Source organism: Panulirus ornatus, chromosome 46, assembly GCF_036320965.1.
Source record: "Panulirus ornatus isolate Po-2019 chromosome 46, ASM3632096v1, whole genome shotgun sequence".
Classification (NCBI taxonomy): Eukaryota; Metazoa; Arthropoda; class Malacostraca; order Decapoda; family Palinuridae; genus Panulirus; species Panulirus ornatus.
Window position 1 is genome coordinate 29672595 of NC_092269.1, and position 15748 is coordinate 29688342.

Here is a 15748-nt window from a genome sequence, read left to right on the forward strand (position 1 = left end):
TGTGTGTTATTCATTTTACCTATACGTAAAAGAACTATATTATTTCTCCTAGTAATACACCTCCATATCAACAAGATAAACCTTCTGTCAATGGATCCCAACATCTCGCCTCCCCAACCTACTACCACATAAAACGAAGCCTCTTCCCCTTACTCCTCCTCCTCCTCCTCCTCCGTCGTCAAACACATGCGCTGGCGAGGATGTTCTCTGTGTTCTTTCATAGCTGCGGTCAGCTCCCTCACCGCTGACGGACACCACAACATAATATGTGACTCGGTGATCGTATCTGTCCGGGTCAATACACAAGTTTGCCTGAGCGCCGTCATGGGCTCTTCCTGGCCTAAATTATGTGACGGGACAACATTTTGCCGATGGAGGATTTATGCAATGTTTTGTTTTATGGCCAGAAGCTCGCCGAGGAAATACACACACACACACACACACACACACACACACACATATATATATATATATATATACATATATATATATATATATATATATATATATATATATATATATATATATATATATATATATATATATATATATATATATAAATATATGTATATTTCTTTTCTTCCTTTCATACTATTCGCCATTTCCCGCATTAGCGAGGTAGCGTTAAGAACAGAGGACTGGGCCTTTGAGGGAATATCCTCACCTGGCCCCCTTCTCTGTTCCTTCATTTGGAAATATAAAAAAAAAAACGAGAGAGGAGGATTTCCAGCCCCCCGCTCCCTCCCCTTTTAGTCGCCTTCTACAACACGCAGGGAATACGTGGGAAGTATTTTTTCTCCCCCTATATATATATATATATATATATATATATATATATATATATATATATATATATATATATATATATATATATATATATATATATATATGTATATATATATATATATATATATATATATACATATTCCCATTTTAGAAAGTTAAAAAAGTACAAGGAGGGGAGGATTTCTGGCCCCCCGCTCCCGTCCCCTCTAGTCGCTTTCTACGACACGCGAGGAATGCGTGGGAAGTATTCTTTCACCCCTATCCCCAGGGATAATATATATATATATATATATATATATATATATATATATATATATATATATATATATATATATATATACACATACACACACATACACACACATACGCACATATACACACACACACACATACATATATATATACATATGAAAAAATGTAAGAAACAATTTAGAAAACTGAAAACTTCTAGCTTCTATCTGTATTATGTTTATCATTATTCTAATGGAGCTTAAATACAAAACGTTTACAAGGGTTACAATATACCATGGGCAAAGAGAATATACCATTTGATCTTGATGGGTGCTGCTTAAGCTCTGAAAATTCTTTAGCCCTTAGGTTTTAGTTATATGTCATATATCGCGGAGTAGCTGAGAATTTGGCATAAGCCTTTATGACTTTGTTGACAGCATCTAAAAAGTCTTTCTCAGTGGCAACCTTCCTCTGAGCACGGATAGCATACATACCTGCTTCTGTACACACAGATCTAATTTCAGCACCTGTACTGTTAGGACATAGGCGTGCAAGTAGATCGAAACGGATGTCTCGTTCCACAGACATAGACTTTGCATGAATTTTAAAGATGTGCGTTCTTCCTTCTAAGTCAGGAAGACCAAATTCTACTTTAAGATCCAAACGACCAGGTCGCATAAGTGCAGGGTCAAGTGTGTCAGGTCGATTAGTTGCCATCAGAACCTTGATATTACCACGAGCATCAAAGCCATCAAGCTAGTTAATAAGCTCTAGCATAGTTCTCTGCACTTCATTATCTCCTCCAGCACCATCATCAAATCGAGCTCCTCCAATGGCATCAATTTCATCAAAGAATATCAGACACGCCTTCTTGGTTCGAGCCATCTCAAAGAGTTCACGTACCATTCGAGCACCCTCTCCCACATATTTCTGGACCAATTCAGAACCAATAACTCTGATGAAACGAGCATCTGTACGGTTAGCAAGTGCTCGGGCACACAAGGTTTTTCCAGTTCCAGGAGGTCCAAACAGGAGAACACATTTAGGTGGTTCAATGCCAAGATTAACAAATCTTTCAGGATGTAACAAGGAAGTCTCAACCACCTCTCGAAGTTTTTCAATTTGCTCTTTACAACCTCCAACATCAGAGTAAGTAACATCAGGTTTTTCTTCAACCTGCATCATTGTTACTGAGGGGTCAATTTTTGGTGGAAGGGGGATATGTATTTGGTACTTGTTGCGATCCACACTTACTCGTATTCCTTTTTCAATGTCAGTTGGTGCAACTGAATCAGCCAAATCAACCACAAATTTGGCAAATTGTTTGACATTGATTATATACTTAGGATCATCAGAGTCTGCATTAATGATCTTGGTGCACCAAGCAACCTGTAGAGGCTGCTCATTCTGGAGAGTTTGTTTGTCTGCCGCTAAGTCCCATAAGGCAGGTACAGCTAAACCAGTGTCAGACTCTTTAATACCTGTTAAATCGTTTACTTTTTTGACCGTTTTCTGGATATCATCTTCAACATTCTTGATCACTTTGGTATATGGGCCCTGACCATATGTCTTCAGCAAGGATATATCAGCTTCATCCAGAACTTTAATGGGCTCATCCTCGTCTTTCTCCTCTTTCGTCTGTTTCCTTGCGCTACCTCGCAAACGCGGGAGACAGCGACAAAGCAAAAAAAAAAAAAAAAATATATATATATATATATATATATATATATATATATATATATATATATATATATATATATATATATATATATGTATGTGTGTGTGTGTGTGTGTGTGTGTGTGTGTGTGTGTGTGTGTGTGTGTGTGTGTGTTTGTGTGTGTGAGGTAGAGGGAACGAGAAGTGGGAGATCAAATTGGAGGTGGAAAGATGGAGTGAAAAAGATTTTGAGCAATCGGGGCCTGAACATACAGGAGGATGAAAGGCGTGCAAGGAATAGAGTGAATTGGAAGGATGTGGCATACCGGGGTCGACGTGCTGTCAATGGATTGAACCAGGGCATGTGAAGCGTTGGGCCTGAATGTGGAAAGGGAGTATTACATGTGACAGCTGGAGACTGAGTGTGAACGAATGTGGCCTTTGTAATTTCCTAGCGCTACTTTGTGCTAGGTGCTATTTCATGTGAGGCGGGGTGGCAACGGAAATGGATGAAGGCAGCAAGTATGATTATGTACACGTGTATATATGTATATGTCTGTATATGTATATGTATGAATACTTTAAAATGTATATGTATTTATATGTACGTGTGTGGGTGCTTATGTATATACACGTGTGTGTGGACGTGTTGGGCTATTCTTTCATCTATTTCCTTGCGCTACTTCGCTGACGCGGGAGACAGCGACTAAGTCTATCAATAAATAAATGTATATAATACTGACTTTATGTGAATGTGCAGAATGTGTGTACATCCAGGAGACTAATCTTCTGCTATGATCTTTATAATATCATTAAGCATCATGATATTCTCCTTGCATATGAAATCAAATGGAATATTCTAGTGTCACTTCGACGCACAAGTTATTCGCTAAAAAGACGTATTTGAGAAATATTCCAACTGTCTAAATCTTTATTTCTTGGCGATTAACTTTATGAACGGTTGTATTTAAAGAATTTTTTCGAAGATTTACTTTTTTCCAGTATCGCGAGCGAGACTCTTTACATGGAGGATAAAAAAAAAGAGATATTTCCGATTTCCAGCATTAGAAGGATCCCGTTACCTGGATCCAGCTTGTTACTGCCTCCATATACCTGGAACGCTTCGAATTCGAAGGTATTTATATGTTTATATTTCCCCCTGAACTATATTTCCCATATCTCGAGTTTCCAAAAAGGCCCAGCGAAGAGAGGAGTGTTCGTTCTCTCCCTCTTACTTCGAATCCTTACCCGGCACATTCCTGGAACCGCTGGAAATTTCCTCTGAGGTCCTTGAAACGATCCTGGACCACCTAACAGCTGCTGCTGGAACTAGTTACAGCTAGTTTGGACTTGTGGGGAATTTTAAGCGGAGGTTTATCTCTCGTTCGTAGGTTCCAGCGGGTTAGACGAAGAAGAACTGCTGCTGCTGCTGGTGTTGCTGGTGCCTGGACCAAGTTGGGGGGTTCCACTCTGGAGTGAGATGGATTGGCCCTGAACTAATAGGAAACTTCGAGTGGAAGGATGTATCTCATCCTCTGGCTTTCTACCGACTGGAAGTTGAACTGTAAGAAAACGGGATGTCTGGAACTACCTGGAATTGCCCAAAATTAGATGAATTTCCAAGATTTACTGGAAAAATTTTTGATGAAGACACAGAAACTCTTGACGTTGAGCAAGTCTTTTTTTTTTTTAAGTCTTGGAGTTTCCTTGGTGAGAGTAATTCCAGGACGACAAGAGAGATCTTTCTCCCTGGAAGTAACTGGAACTGCCTCGGACCATCATCAGCTTCCCCTCGGGGATTCCAGCCACTCCAAACTTTGGCCGCTGAGGAAGTCTGACTTTATGGACTGGAAACTTTAGTGATTTTAAGACTGTATAAACACAGGGAAGACGTGGATGCCTAACTTGCACGTAAAGTGTAGGTTACGGGCTGGAACAGGATGCTGGAAGGTGTGCTTTGTGCCTGTAGGCTGGAAGAGCCCCTGCTTTAATGGCTAGAGTTTCTTTCTTTTCTCGTGTGTGTGCACGTGTGTGTGTGTGTGCGTGTGTGTGTGTGTGTGTGTGTGTGTGTGTGTGTGTGTGTGTGTGTGTGTGGGTGGGTGTGTGTGTGTGTGTGTGTGGTCAATGATTATTGTGACCTCCAGTTAACTCCTTCCAGATCCAGATGATTTCAGGTAGCTCTAGGGCATATACTTTGTTGCTGTCCCATTTCCAGGCGTAGAGATCCAGTAAATGCAAAACATCCTTCCAGTTGATGTTTCCAATTAGTTCAGAGCCAGTTCGTCCAGCCCTTCGGCAGTTCCAGGACGACCTTCTTCTCTTTCCTGGAATTCTACAAGCGAGAAATAATCTTCCATTTATCAATTCGTCGAGAATCGAGCTTGATTGGCACTTTTTTTATTATATAAACGACACTGCTCTCTTGATACTGGGTCCAGAAATCTATTCATCATTGATACAAGACTTTATTGTATAAACTGAGAGATAAAACGAGACAGACAGACACACAGATAGACAGACAGACAGATAGACATACTTACAGACAGACGGACAGACAGACATACAGACAGACAGTTAAACAGACGAAGACAGATACAGAGATACACAGTCTGTTAACAGGAAAACAAAAAACTGGTCGTCCATATCTCATATGACCAGAGGATCTTCACTACACACTTAAGGAGTTAGTCTGACTGTACTATGGAGGGACCAGAAGTATAACAAAAAATATAAAAGTAATCATACTTTGCGTTAGAGGATTACTTTGGACACGAGATCCAGACCTGGAATCTCAATAAAGGTAAATGGAAAATAATCTATAAGTTATTTATTCTATATCAAAGCCAAATTTATGAGTCACACACGATACGAAAGCTTGAAATGCAGCTTTTTTTTGTAGAGAGAGGCAGTGTGGGGATTACGACAGACGAATGACGCAGACAGTGGTCGGGGCGCGGGAGGGGAGGTTGACTTGTGTATACCTCCCCGTCTCACTGAAGCGCTAATCAACCCCATTATGACGTGTGAAAGGTTATGACCCCTGAAACCCCACGGTATGACGACCCTTTTGGGTTACATTAAGTTAAAGGTTACGCCACGCTACCTGAGGGTCATACCGTCTTGTTAAAGGTGTCGTACCGTCGTGTTATAGGGTCGTACCGTCGTGTTTAAGGTGTCGTGCCGTCGTGTTACAAAAGGTGTCGTACCGTCGTGTTATAGGGTCGTACCGTCGTGTTAAAGGTGTCGTGCCGTCGTGTTATAGGGTCGTACCGTCGCGTTAAGGTGTCGTGCCGTCGTTTTATAGGGTCGTACCGTCGTGTTAAAGGTGTCGCACCGTCGTGTTAAACCGTCGTAACATCGTGGTAAACAGTTGCACCATCGAGATCAAGGGTCGATACCCATGGGTCGTACCGTCGCGTTCAGAGGTCGTTCCAACATGCCCAAGGACTGTACCGTCAAGTTGACGGGGTGGTGAAGCGGGAGATGAACCCAGATAATATCCCGCTTCTGTAAATTTGACAAGACATAGGACGCAATGAATTGCTTGACAAGTAATAACATTTTCCCGCTGGAAGGGAAGGTGTCAAATTTGACTGCACGAGCACACTTGACACGTCCTAGCATCCATTAGATAGACGATATTTGACACCGTATCCGACACGAGAACACCGCCTAACGACCATTTCCGACACGGGAGAAGTAGGAAGGGCGTTCATTTGGCATCACCTAGACAACCCATCTTAATCTATTCCAACAAACTGTGCCCATTGGACGCTATAACAACCCCCTACACTTCGAGACACGAAGCTGGTATTAGACACTTAACATGTTGTTCCCCCAGTAGGTAGAAGATGACACATGACACAGAGGCAATGACACTTGACACATGACATTTTTTTTTTTCTTATCGATGCTGATACCTATACGTGACTTTCTTGATAACACAATGGCTTTTATAGATAAGATCTTTGACACCCAATAGTGACTACACGTGCTGAAAAGACCATACTTTATCTTTTGCAGGTTTGCTGTTTGACACCTGGCAATCTGACCATATCTGACACATGACAAGTCAGTAATTCTCAAGGTTAAGCGTTTGACACCTGGCATCTGACCATATCTAACATATGACAAGTCAGTAATTCTCAAGGTTAAGCGTTTGACACAACAAGTGATACTGTGTCATGCGTCAGTTATTCAGATGCTTGACACAATAACCACTTCTGACAAAGGCAGAGATCCTGGTTAGATATTTGACACACGACACAAACCATACTTGACAACTTCCTTTTGGCAAAGAGGAAGAGGCCTAGTGAGGTCAGGGCTCACCTTTGGTACAAGGATGATGGAGAGGGGGTTGCAGACTTGCCTTTGGTACAAGGACGATAAAGAGGGAACCTGGGACTCTCTCCTTTGGCACAAGGAAGATGGAAAGGGGGGCTTAGGTCTTTCCTTTAGTACAAGGACGATGGAGGGGGTGGGGAGGCTGGGAACTCTCCTTTGGCACAAGGACGATGGAGATTAGCAACTTACCATAGGTACCAAACTTACAGTCAAGTCCAAAAAAAAAGTTCTCACTCTAATGGAGTCCATCATTACCCTGCTACTGGGTGTAGCGCAGCCTTGTGACTACAGGAACCTCTAGAGCGAAGGTGGCCTCTGGATGGAGAATGGAGCTAGCCACTCTGGGATGGAGGCCCTGGATGGAGAATGATGCTAGCCACTCTGAGAAGGAGACCCCTGGATGGAAAATGATGCTGGCCACTTACTTTTGGCACGAAGACGAGGCATAACGTGCCGGTGGTGCAGAAGAGGATGAAGACGGAGATGATGAGGTACGAGGCGTCCTGTTCGTCACTCAGGATGTACGAGATGGGAGCCCCGATGACGCACATGATGACCACGTTGTAGACGCTCATCCCGATGTACTTGGAGTCGTTCAAGGCAGGGATGCTGACGTAGCGGGTCTCCCAGGCCAGGAAGCACCCGAACACCTGTGGAGAGATGGAGAGAGAGAGAGATAGAGCGGGGTGAGAGATGAGATGAGAGAGACTGTGGTGAGATGTGTGTGTGTGGTGGGGGGAGGTTAGAGGTTGAGGGAGGGGATGTTCAAGAGGCACTCGAGCACCTGTTGGAGAGAGAGAGAGAGAGAGAGAGAGAGAGAGAGAGAAAGAGAGAGAGAGAGAGAGAGAGAGAGAGAGAGAGAGAGAGAGAGAGAGAGAGAGAGAGAGAGAGAGAGAGAGAGAGGGAGAGAGAGAGAGAGAGAACGAAGGTAAAATGGTGACCAATGGGGTAATTACTGACCTATCAGTAGCGAGAGGAGTTACTAAGACTGATAAATCGATTGTGTCTAAGCCAAGCACGGGGGGATGGAGGCCTTTGTCTGAGGACAGCCTCACCTTTGAATCGTGGTGATGGAGTTGTCTAAAAGTAAGATTTATAAGTTAAAGTAATGAAGATAAAGTAACAGGATCAAGAGGGGGAAATGAAGGTAAAGTAACGGGATCATGAAGAAAATAAAGATAAAGTAACAGGATAAAGAGGGGACACGAACATAAAGTAACAGGATCAAGAGAGTAACATTAAGTAACAGGATCAAGAGAGGGACATAAAATAACAAGATCAAAAGAGTAACATTAAGTAACAGGATCAAGAGGGGGACATAAAGTAACAGGATGGAGAGGGGGACATAAAGTAACAGGATGGAGAGGGGGACATAAAGTAACAGGATGGAGAGGGGGACATAAAGTAACAGGATGGAGAGGGGGACATAAAGTAACAGGATGGAGAGGGGGACATAAAGTAACAGGATGGAGAGGGGGACATAAAGTAACAGGATGGAGAGGGGGACATAAAGTAACAGGATGGAGAGGGGGACATAAAGTAACAGGATGGAGAGGGGGACATAAAGTAACAGGATGGAGAGGGGGACATAAAGTAACAGGATGGAGAGGGGGACATAAAGTAACAGGATGGAGAGGGGGACATAAAGTAACAGGATGGAGAGGGGGACATAAAGTAACAGGATGGAGAGGGGGACATAAAGTAACAGGATGGAGAGGGGAACATAAAGTAACAGAATGGAGAGGGGGACATAAAGTAACAGGATGGAGAGGGGGACATAAAGTAACAGGATGGAGAGGGGGACATAAAGTAACAGGATGGAGAGGGGAACATAAAGTAACAGGATGGAGAGGGGGACATAAAGTAACATGATGGAGAGGGTGACATAAAGTAACAGGATGGAAAGGGGGACATAAAGTAACAGGATGGAGAGGGGGACATAAAGTAACAGGATGGAGAGGGGGACATAAAGTAACAGGATGGAGAGGGGGACACAAAGTAACAGGATGGAGAGGGGGACATAAAGTAACAGGATGGAGAGGGGAACATAAAGTAACAGGATGGAGAGGGGGACATAAAGCAACAGGATGCAGAGGGGGACATAAAGTAACAGAATGGAGAGGGGGACATAAAGTAACAGGATGGAGAGGGGGACATAAAGTAACAGGATGGAGAGGGGGACATAAAGTAACAGGATGGAGAGGGGGACACAAAGTAACAGGATGGAGAGGGGGACATAAAGTAACAGGATGGAGAGGGGAACATAAAGTAACAGAATGGAGAGGGGGACATAAAGTAACAGGATGCAGAGGGGGACATAAAGTAACAGAATGGAGAGGGGGACATAAAGTAACAGGATGGAGAGGGGGACATAAAGTAACAGGATGGAGAGGGGGACATAAAGTAACAGGATGGAGAGGGGAACATAAAGTAAGAGGATCAAAAGGGAGCACATAAAGTAACTGGATCAAGCGAGGAGGACATGAAGGTAAAGTGAAGGGCTCAAGGGGAGAGAGGAATAGCTCTCTCGCTGCTCCTGCCTCCCCCCCAGACGCTTGACGATGCCCCTCAACACAGCCAGGCCACGAGTCATTAAGCTAGCCTCTCCCCTTTGGCTCCTAGTGCCCTTTTACCCGCAACGGCAGCATGTGAACCGGCGCAACTTAACGAGACCCCTGGGGGATAAAACGACATACCGCACTCTTTCCCCGCCGCCTCGCAGTTATGATTTATCCAGTGGCATTAGACCCTTCCAGCAGCGAGTAATTTATCTCTTCTTCTTCTCCTTTTTCTTACCTCTGCGGGCTGGAATATTTCCCAGTGGTGTGCGGTTACGACAGAGCAGACCTCGGTGGTGGGAGTGTAAGACACGGCCAATCCCATTAGTGTGAGATTACGACATTACATATTACGGTAGTGTGGGCTTACGACACAGCCAAACTTCCAGCGGTGTGAGCTTACGACACAGGCAGCGTTCAAATGGTTTGGGTGACTCAACCATCTTATCAGTGGTGTGAGATTAGGACACAACAAGCCCCAGTGCTGTAAGCTTAAAGCACACTGAACCCCTGTGTCGTGGGCTTATGACGCAATAAAGCCCATTGGTTTGGGCTCACGACACAGAAAACCTTTAAATGCTTCGGGTTTACAACATAACGAAATTCAGTGGTGTTTAGGCTCACGACACGGACAACCTTCCAGCCATGTGACCTTACAACACAACAGACCCCAGCGGTGTCGGCTTAGGACACAATGAATCCCAGTAGTGTGACCTTTTAACATAGCTGAGTGAGCTTAGCATCTCGGCACGCCTCTCACTACCGTGAGCTTACACTACACTCAGCCTACCGCTGGTGTCACCTTGCTGCACACTGCGGTAGTTTCTCGACACATACCAGCCTATGCCTCGGGTTCGCGACACACTGTTATATGTTAATATGTCTCTGATACCCGGCGTCCTGCTGCAGGAAGCTTCGCCAAGCAGCAATGCAACGCCCCGTTAAAGCTGATGCACCCGAAGCTAACAGCTCTGGGAGGCTTGTTGTGCACCCGAAGCTATCAGCTCTGGGAGGCTTGTTCAAAGCTAACATCACCGGAAAGATTGTGTGCCCAAGGGACACAGCACTGGAAAGATGGTGTGCTCGATGCTTACAACATAAGAAAGATAGTGTGTCCAAAGCACATACTACTGGAAAGATGGTGAGTCCAAAGAACACACTACTAATAGGCTTGACGTGTCCAAAGCTCACATTACTGGAAAGGGATGAAGATTTGATCATATTCATGCCAGTGTGAGACGTACTTGTTGAAACATAAAGTCATTTACTCATAAGTTAAGAGAAGGCTTTCTAGAGCTTTCCAGAACTTGGAGGAGGCGCTCCAGGGCTTTCCAGGAGGCTCTTCGGGACGCACTCTAGTGTATTCCAGGGAGTCCCCAATGTTTTCCAGGACTTCCCAGTGTTTTCCAAAACTTAATAGGACGCTTTCCAGGGCTCTCCAGTGCTTCCTATGGAGTTCCCAATATTTTCCATGACTTCTCAATGTTTTCCAGTACTTAGTAGAACGCTTTCCAGGGCTCCCCAGTGCTTCCTATGGCGTTCCTGGACGCTTTTCAAGATTTTCCAAGTCGTTTTCAAGCGCTTTCTCAGAAGTTTCCCATTGCCTCCCAGGGGTTTCCATGAGTGTTTCCCATGACACCTTGTACGACTTTATAGGGTTTTCCAGGACGCCCTCCATGGCTTTCCAGTCCTAACCCATGAACTTTCTAAGGGGTCTTCTAGTGCTTTCCAAGAATTACCAGGAAGGTCACCTGGGATTTTCTAATACTTTCCAGGACATTTTTCGGGGCTTTTGAGGTTTAACAGGACACTATATAGGGATTTTTTTTACCTTTTCGTGGCCCTTTTCCGCGGCTTTTCGGGAACTGCCAAGGCTTTCCAGGACTTTCTAAACGTTTTCCAAGGCATTCCAGAATGCTTTTCAGGGTCTTCTAGAACACTTACTCAAACGCTCTTCAGCGTTTTTCATGACTTTCCAGGACGCTTTCGAAGGCTCTTCAGGGATTTCCAAGGCCGCTTTGCCATGGCCCTTCAGGGTTTTCTGAGATGCTTTCCAAGTTTTCCATGGATTTTCCAGGGGGTTTCCCAGGGCTTCCAGGAGGCATTCTACAGTTTTCCTAAGCCCTTTCTAAAGACTCCCATGAGGCTCTGTCGGCCTTTCCAGAGCTTGTGCCTTATATCACCGGCTCTTGTCTTACGTCAAGACATCTGCTGTGCATCACTAATGTCTGTCCTCTGACCCGTGTATTGCGTCATCGGCCTTAGTCACACGTCACCAACTCCTGCAACACAGCATCTGAGAGTCCAGGAAGCGACGGCTTGGGGACGAGAGGTGGCTGCCGGGCAACAGAGAATCCCATAAGTTTCCAGCGATAGCCACAGAAGAGCTAAATGACGACAGTTAGAGCTACTCTTAGGCCAAAAGGAGCCTCCAGGAACAAGGAGCTATAACTGACAACAGCGAAGGTTAACCTGACGCTGAAAGGAGCTTCCAGGAACAAGAAGAAGCTATAAATGACAACAGGTAAGGCTAACCTGAAACCGAAAAGAGTTTATAGAAGCAAGAAAAAGCTATAACTGACAGAAGCTAAAGCTAATCTAACACCGAAGGGTTGTCCGCAATGGGAAAGAATTAGCTGGCAACAGCTAAAGTTCCACACCGGTTTGGAAAAAGCTAATTGACATCCACTCTTTTGGAAATTACAGGAAAAAAAAAAGCGCATGTGCCAAAAGCTAAAAATTCGCTAACATGTAAAAGAATGAAACTCAAATTTCAGGACAAAAATCTTTCCAGCAGGAAGCATGTTCAGTGCCTGCTGTTGAATACTCTAAACAGTGATAAAAAAAATAGGAAAATGGGTGATCATACAACCGATATACCTGAATACAAAGGCCCTCCACAACTACTACATAATAACGGGAGTTGTATGTAAAGGCCGAATGTCAACGATGAAACTTTACGAACCAGTATACAAAAAACCAAAAGACAATAAAACTCTAAAGCAGCTTATAACAAAATCCAAATTACAATTAGATGACTTCCAGAACTGTATACAAAATCTAATTAACAATCAGGAAAAATCTAATAGTAAATATACGCTAAAGAATAACCAAAGAGCCTCCCACTCCATATACAAACACCCACATGATATACAAATAGCTTCTATACTTTAATAGAAACACAGTGTCAATGACCGAACATACAAAACTGTATGTTAAAAACAAAATAACAGCCATGGAGCCTCCAGAGCTGTATACAAAAGCCAAATGATAACAATTCCACATCCAGAGCTGTATGCAAAAGCCAAATGATAACACTTCCACCTCCAGAACTATACAGAAAAGCCAAATGATAATAATTCCACCTCTAGAGCTGTATACAAAAGCCAAATGACAACAATTCCACCTCCAGAACTGTATACAAAAGCCAAATGATAATAATTCCACCTCCAGAGCTGTATACAAAAGCCAAATGACAACAATTCCACCTCCAGAACTGTATACAAAAGCCAAATGACAACAATTCCACCTCTAGAACTGTATACAAAAGCCAAATGATAATAATTCCACCTCCAGAGCTGTATACAAAAGCCAAATGACAACAATTCCACCTCCAGAGCTGTATACAAAAGCCAAATGACAACAATTCCACCTCCAGAACTGTATAGAAAAGCCAAATGATAACAATTCCACTTCCAGAGCTGTATACAAAAGCCAAATGACAACATTTCAACCTCGTAATAGAAGCCATATATCCACAGCTGCTGTGAACAAAAGCCAAACGAGGAGTAGACAAAAGCAACCCCCACCCCACTTTCCCTCAGGACGAACGAAAACGGAGGAAAATGAAGCTGGGGAAGAGGTCGTTGCCTGAGTCATGATACGTGAGGACTAGATAAGAGGTGGACAACCCAGGAGGGAGGACGCGGACGCGCATCGCACGAACCAGGTCGTCGTCCAGGCGAAGGAACAGACCGTCAAACTGAAGGTCGAAGTTGAGTTCGGGGTCGGTCGGGGTTCCTCCTGCTCCTCCTCCTCCTCCTCCTCCTCCTCCTCCTCCTGCTCCTCCTCCTCCTCCTCCTCCTCCTCCTCCTCCTCCTCCCTGGATGCTCAGCTTTAGCACCAGAAGCATAAGCCTTTAGCTGTTGCAGGGAGCGTGCAGCTCTGGGGTCATTGACCGATGCTATGGATGAAGTGAGCGATGGAACAGGGCGTCGAAGGCATTACGGGCGTTCGAAACACATACCAACGGTAGTGACAACGACAGATACAGGGGGCTAGAGCAACGGAGATAAGAGCAACAACAGAAACAGCGTAAGAGACAACGGAGGAGAGCAAGAACAACAGAAGCAGGGAGATGAGTAACACATTCAACAGGAAACAAAAGCAGAAGCATGATCAATAACAGGGAGAGGTTAGAGGAACAACAGAAGCAGCATAAGAAACAACAGAGGGAGTACGAACAACGGAAACAGAAAAATGAATAACGTAGGCAACAGGGAAGAAAAGCAGCTACATGATCAATAACAGGGGGAGGGAAGAGGAGCAACAGAAGTAACAGAATAAACAACGCACGCAATAGATTCAACAGAAGCAACAGGAACAACAGAAGCAGCACAATGGATAACAGGAGAAAACAAAAGTCTCAGACAGACAACAGAAGGTTGTACGAGCCACCATCAGCAGTGATAACTCGGTCACCAGCAGTGACTTGACCGCCACTAGTGATGGGTAACTTGACCGCCAGCAGTGATGGGTAACTTGACCGCCAGCAGTGATGGGTAACTTGACCGCCAGCAGTGATGGGTAACTTGACCGCCAGCAGTGATGGGTAACTTGACCGCCAGCAGTGATGGGTAACCTGACCCCCAGCAGTGATGGGTAACTTGACCCCCAGCAGTGATGGGTAACTTGACCGCCAGCAGTGATGGGTAACGACCGCCAGCAGTGATGGGTAACTTGACCGCCAGCAGTGATGGGTAACTTGACCGCCAGCAGTGATGGGTAACTTGACCGCCAGCCTTTGGTGTTCTCTTGACCGCCAACAGCGATAATTTGACCGATCACGAACCAAAACTTGACCATCCGGCTTTTACTTACAACTCAAGTACCTGTCTGGTGTCTTAACAGAACCAACAGACACTTAACAGACAAAACAGACCTCCTTAAGTAACTGCTCGAGTGCTAATGGCAGGTAGGAGCACTTAACAGACAGATCAAACCTCCTTAAGTAACTGCTCGAGTGCTAATGGCAGGTAGGAGCACTTAACAGACAGATCAAACCTCCTTAAGTAACTGCTCGAGTGCTAATGGCAGGTAGGAGCACTTAACAGACAAAACAGACCTCCTTAAGTAACTGCTCGAGTGTTAATGGCAGGTAGGAGCACTTAACAGACAGATCAAACCTCCTTAAGTAACTGCTCGAGTGCTAATGGCAGGTAGGAGCACTTAACAGACAAAACAGGCCTCCTTAAGTAACTGCTCGAGTGCTAATGGCAGGTAGGATCACTTAACAGACAGATCAAACCTCCTTAAGTAACTGCTCGAGTGCTAATGGCAGGTAGGAGCACTTAACAGACAAAACAGACCTCCTTAAGTAACTGCTCGAGTGCTAATGGCAGGTAGGAGCACTTAACAGACAGATCAAACCTCCTTAAGTAACTGCGTGTGTGTTGATAGCAGGTACGGGCACTTAACAGACAGAACAGACACACTTGAATGCGACTGAGGCATCATCAGCATAATGCAACACCCTCAAGCACTAGTCACAGCACACAAACACACACACACACACACACACACACACACACACACACACACACACACAGCATACATCCCTGTCCAGCCATAACAGCAGAGACAAAGAATAGCATTGTTCACAGCAAACACAGCATTGTCAGCATGGTATGTACCATTCATTCGTTCAACCATTCTTTCATTCATTCATTCGTGACAGCAAGGATAGCGGAAACATGTGCAGCCACGGCCAGTGCAGCATGATCGGAACAGCATCACAGCAAGTGCAGCATCGCCCTTCAAACACCACCGTCCATATTGAGCTCTGACAGCATGGAACAGCATTACCATCAGCATATGACGGAAGCACTAGTGACCCAACACACTCCCGAGGGTCTGAAATAACTGGGAGGAAACAAAAATAACATTTGTCACA

General features: G+C 44.5%; 1 protein-coding gene and 1 pseudogene across 1 annotated transcript in view; both read right to left on the reverse strand.

Annotated features, from left to right (window-relative positions):
• The window catches only part of GABA-B-R2 (gamma-aminobutyric acid type B receptor subunit 2), a 351207-nt gene that overhangs the window by 49822 nt on the left and 285637 nt on the right, over positions 1-15748 (reverse strand). The window contains 1 exon segment of the mRNA XM_071688897.1: positions 7444-7668. Coding sequence (XP_071544998.1) covers positions 7444-7668 — 225 coding nt within the window.
• On the reverse strand, positions 1249-2697 carry LOC139763385 (26S proteasome regulatory subunit 7-like; annotated as a pseudogene).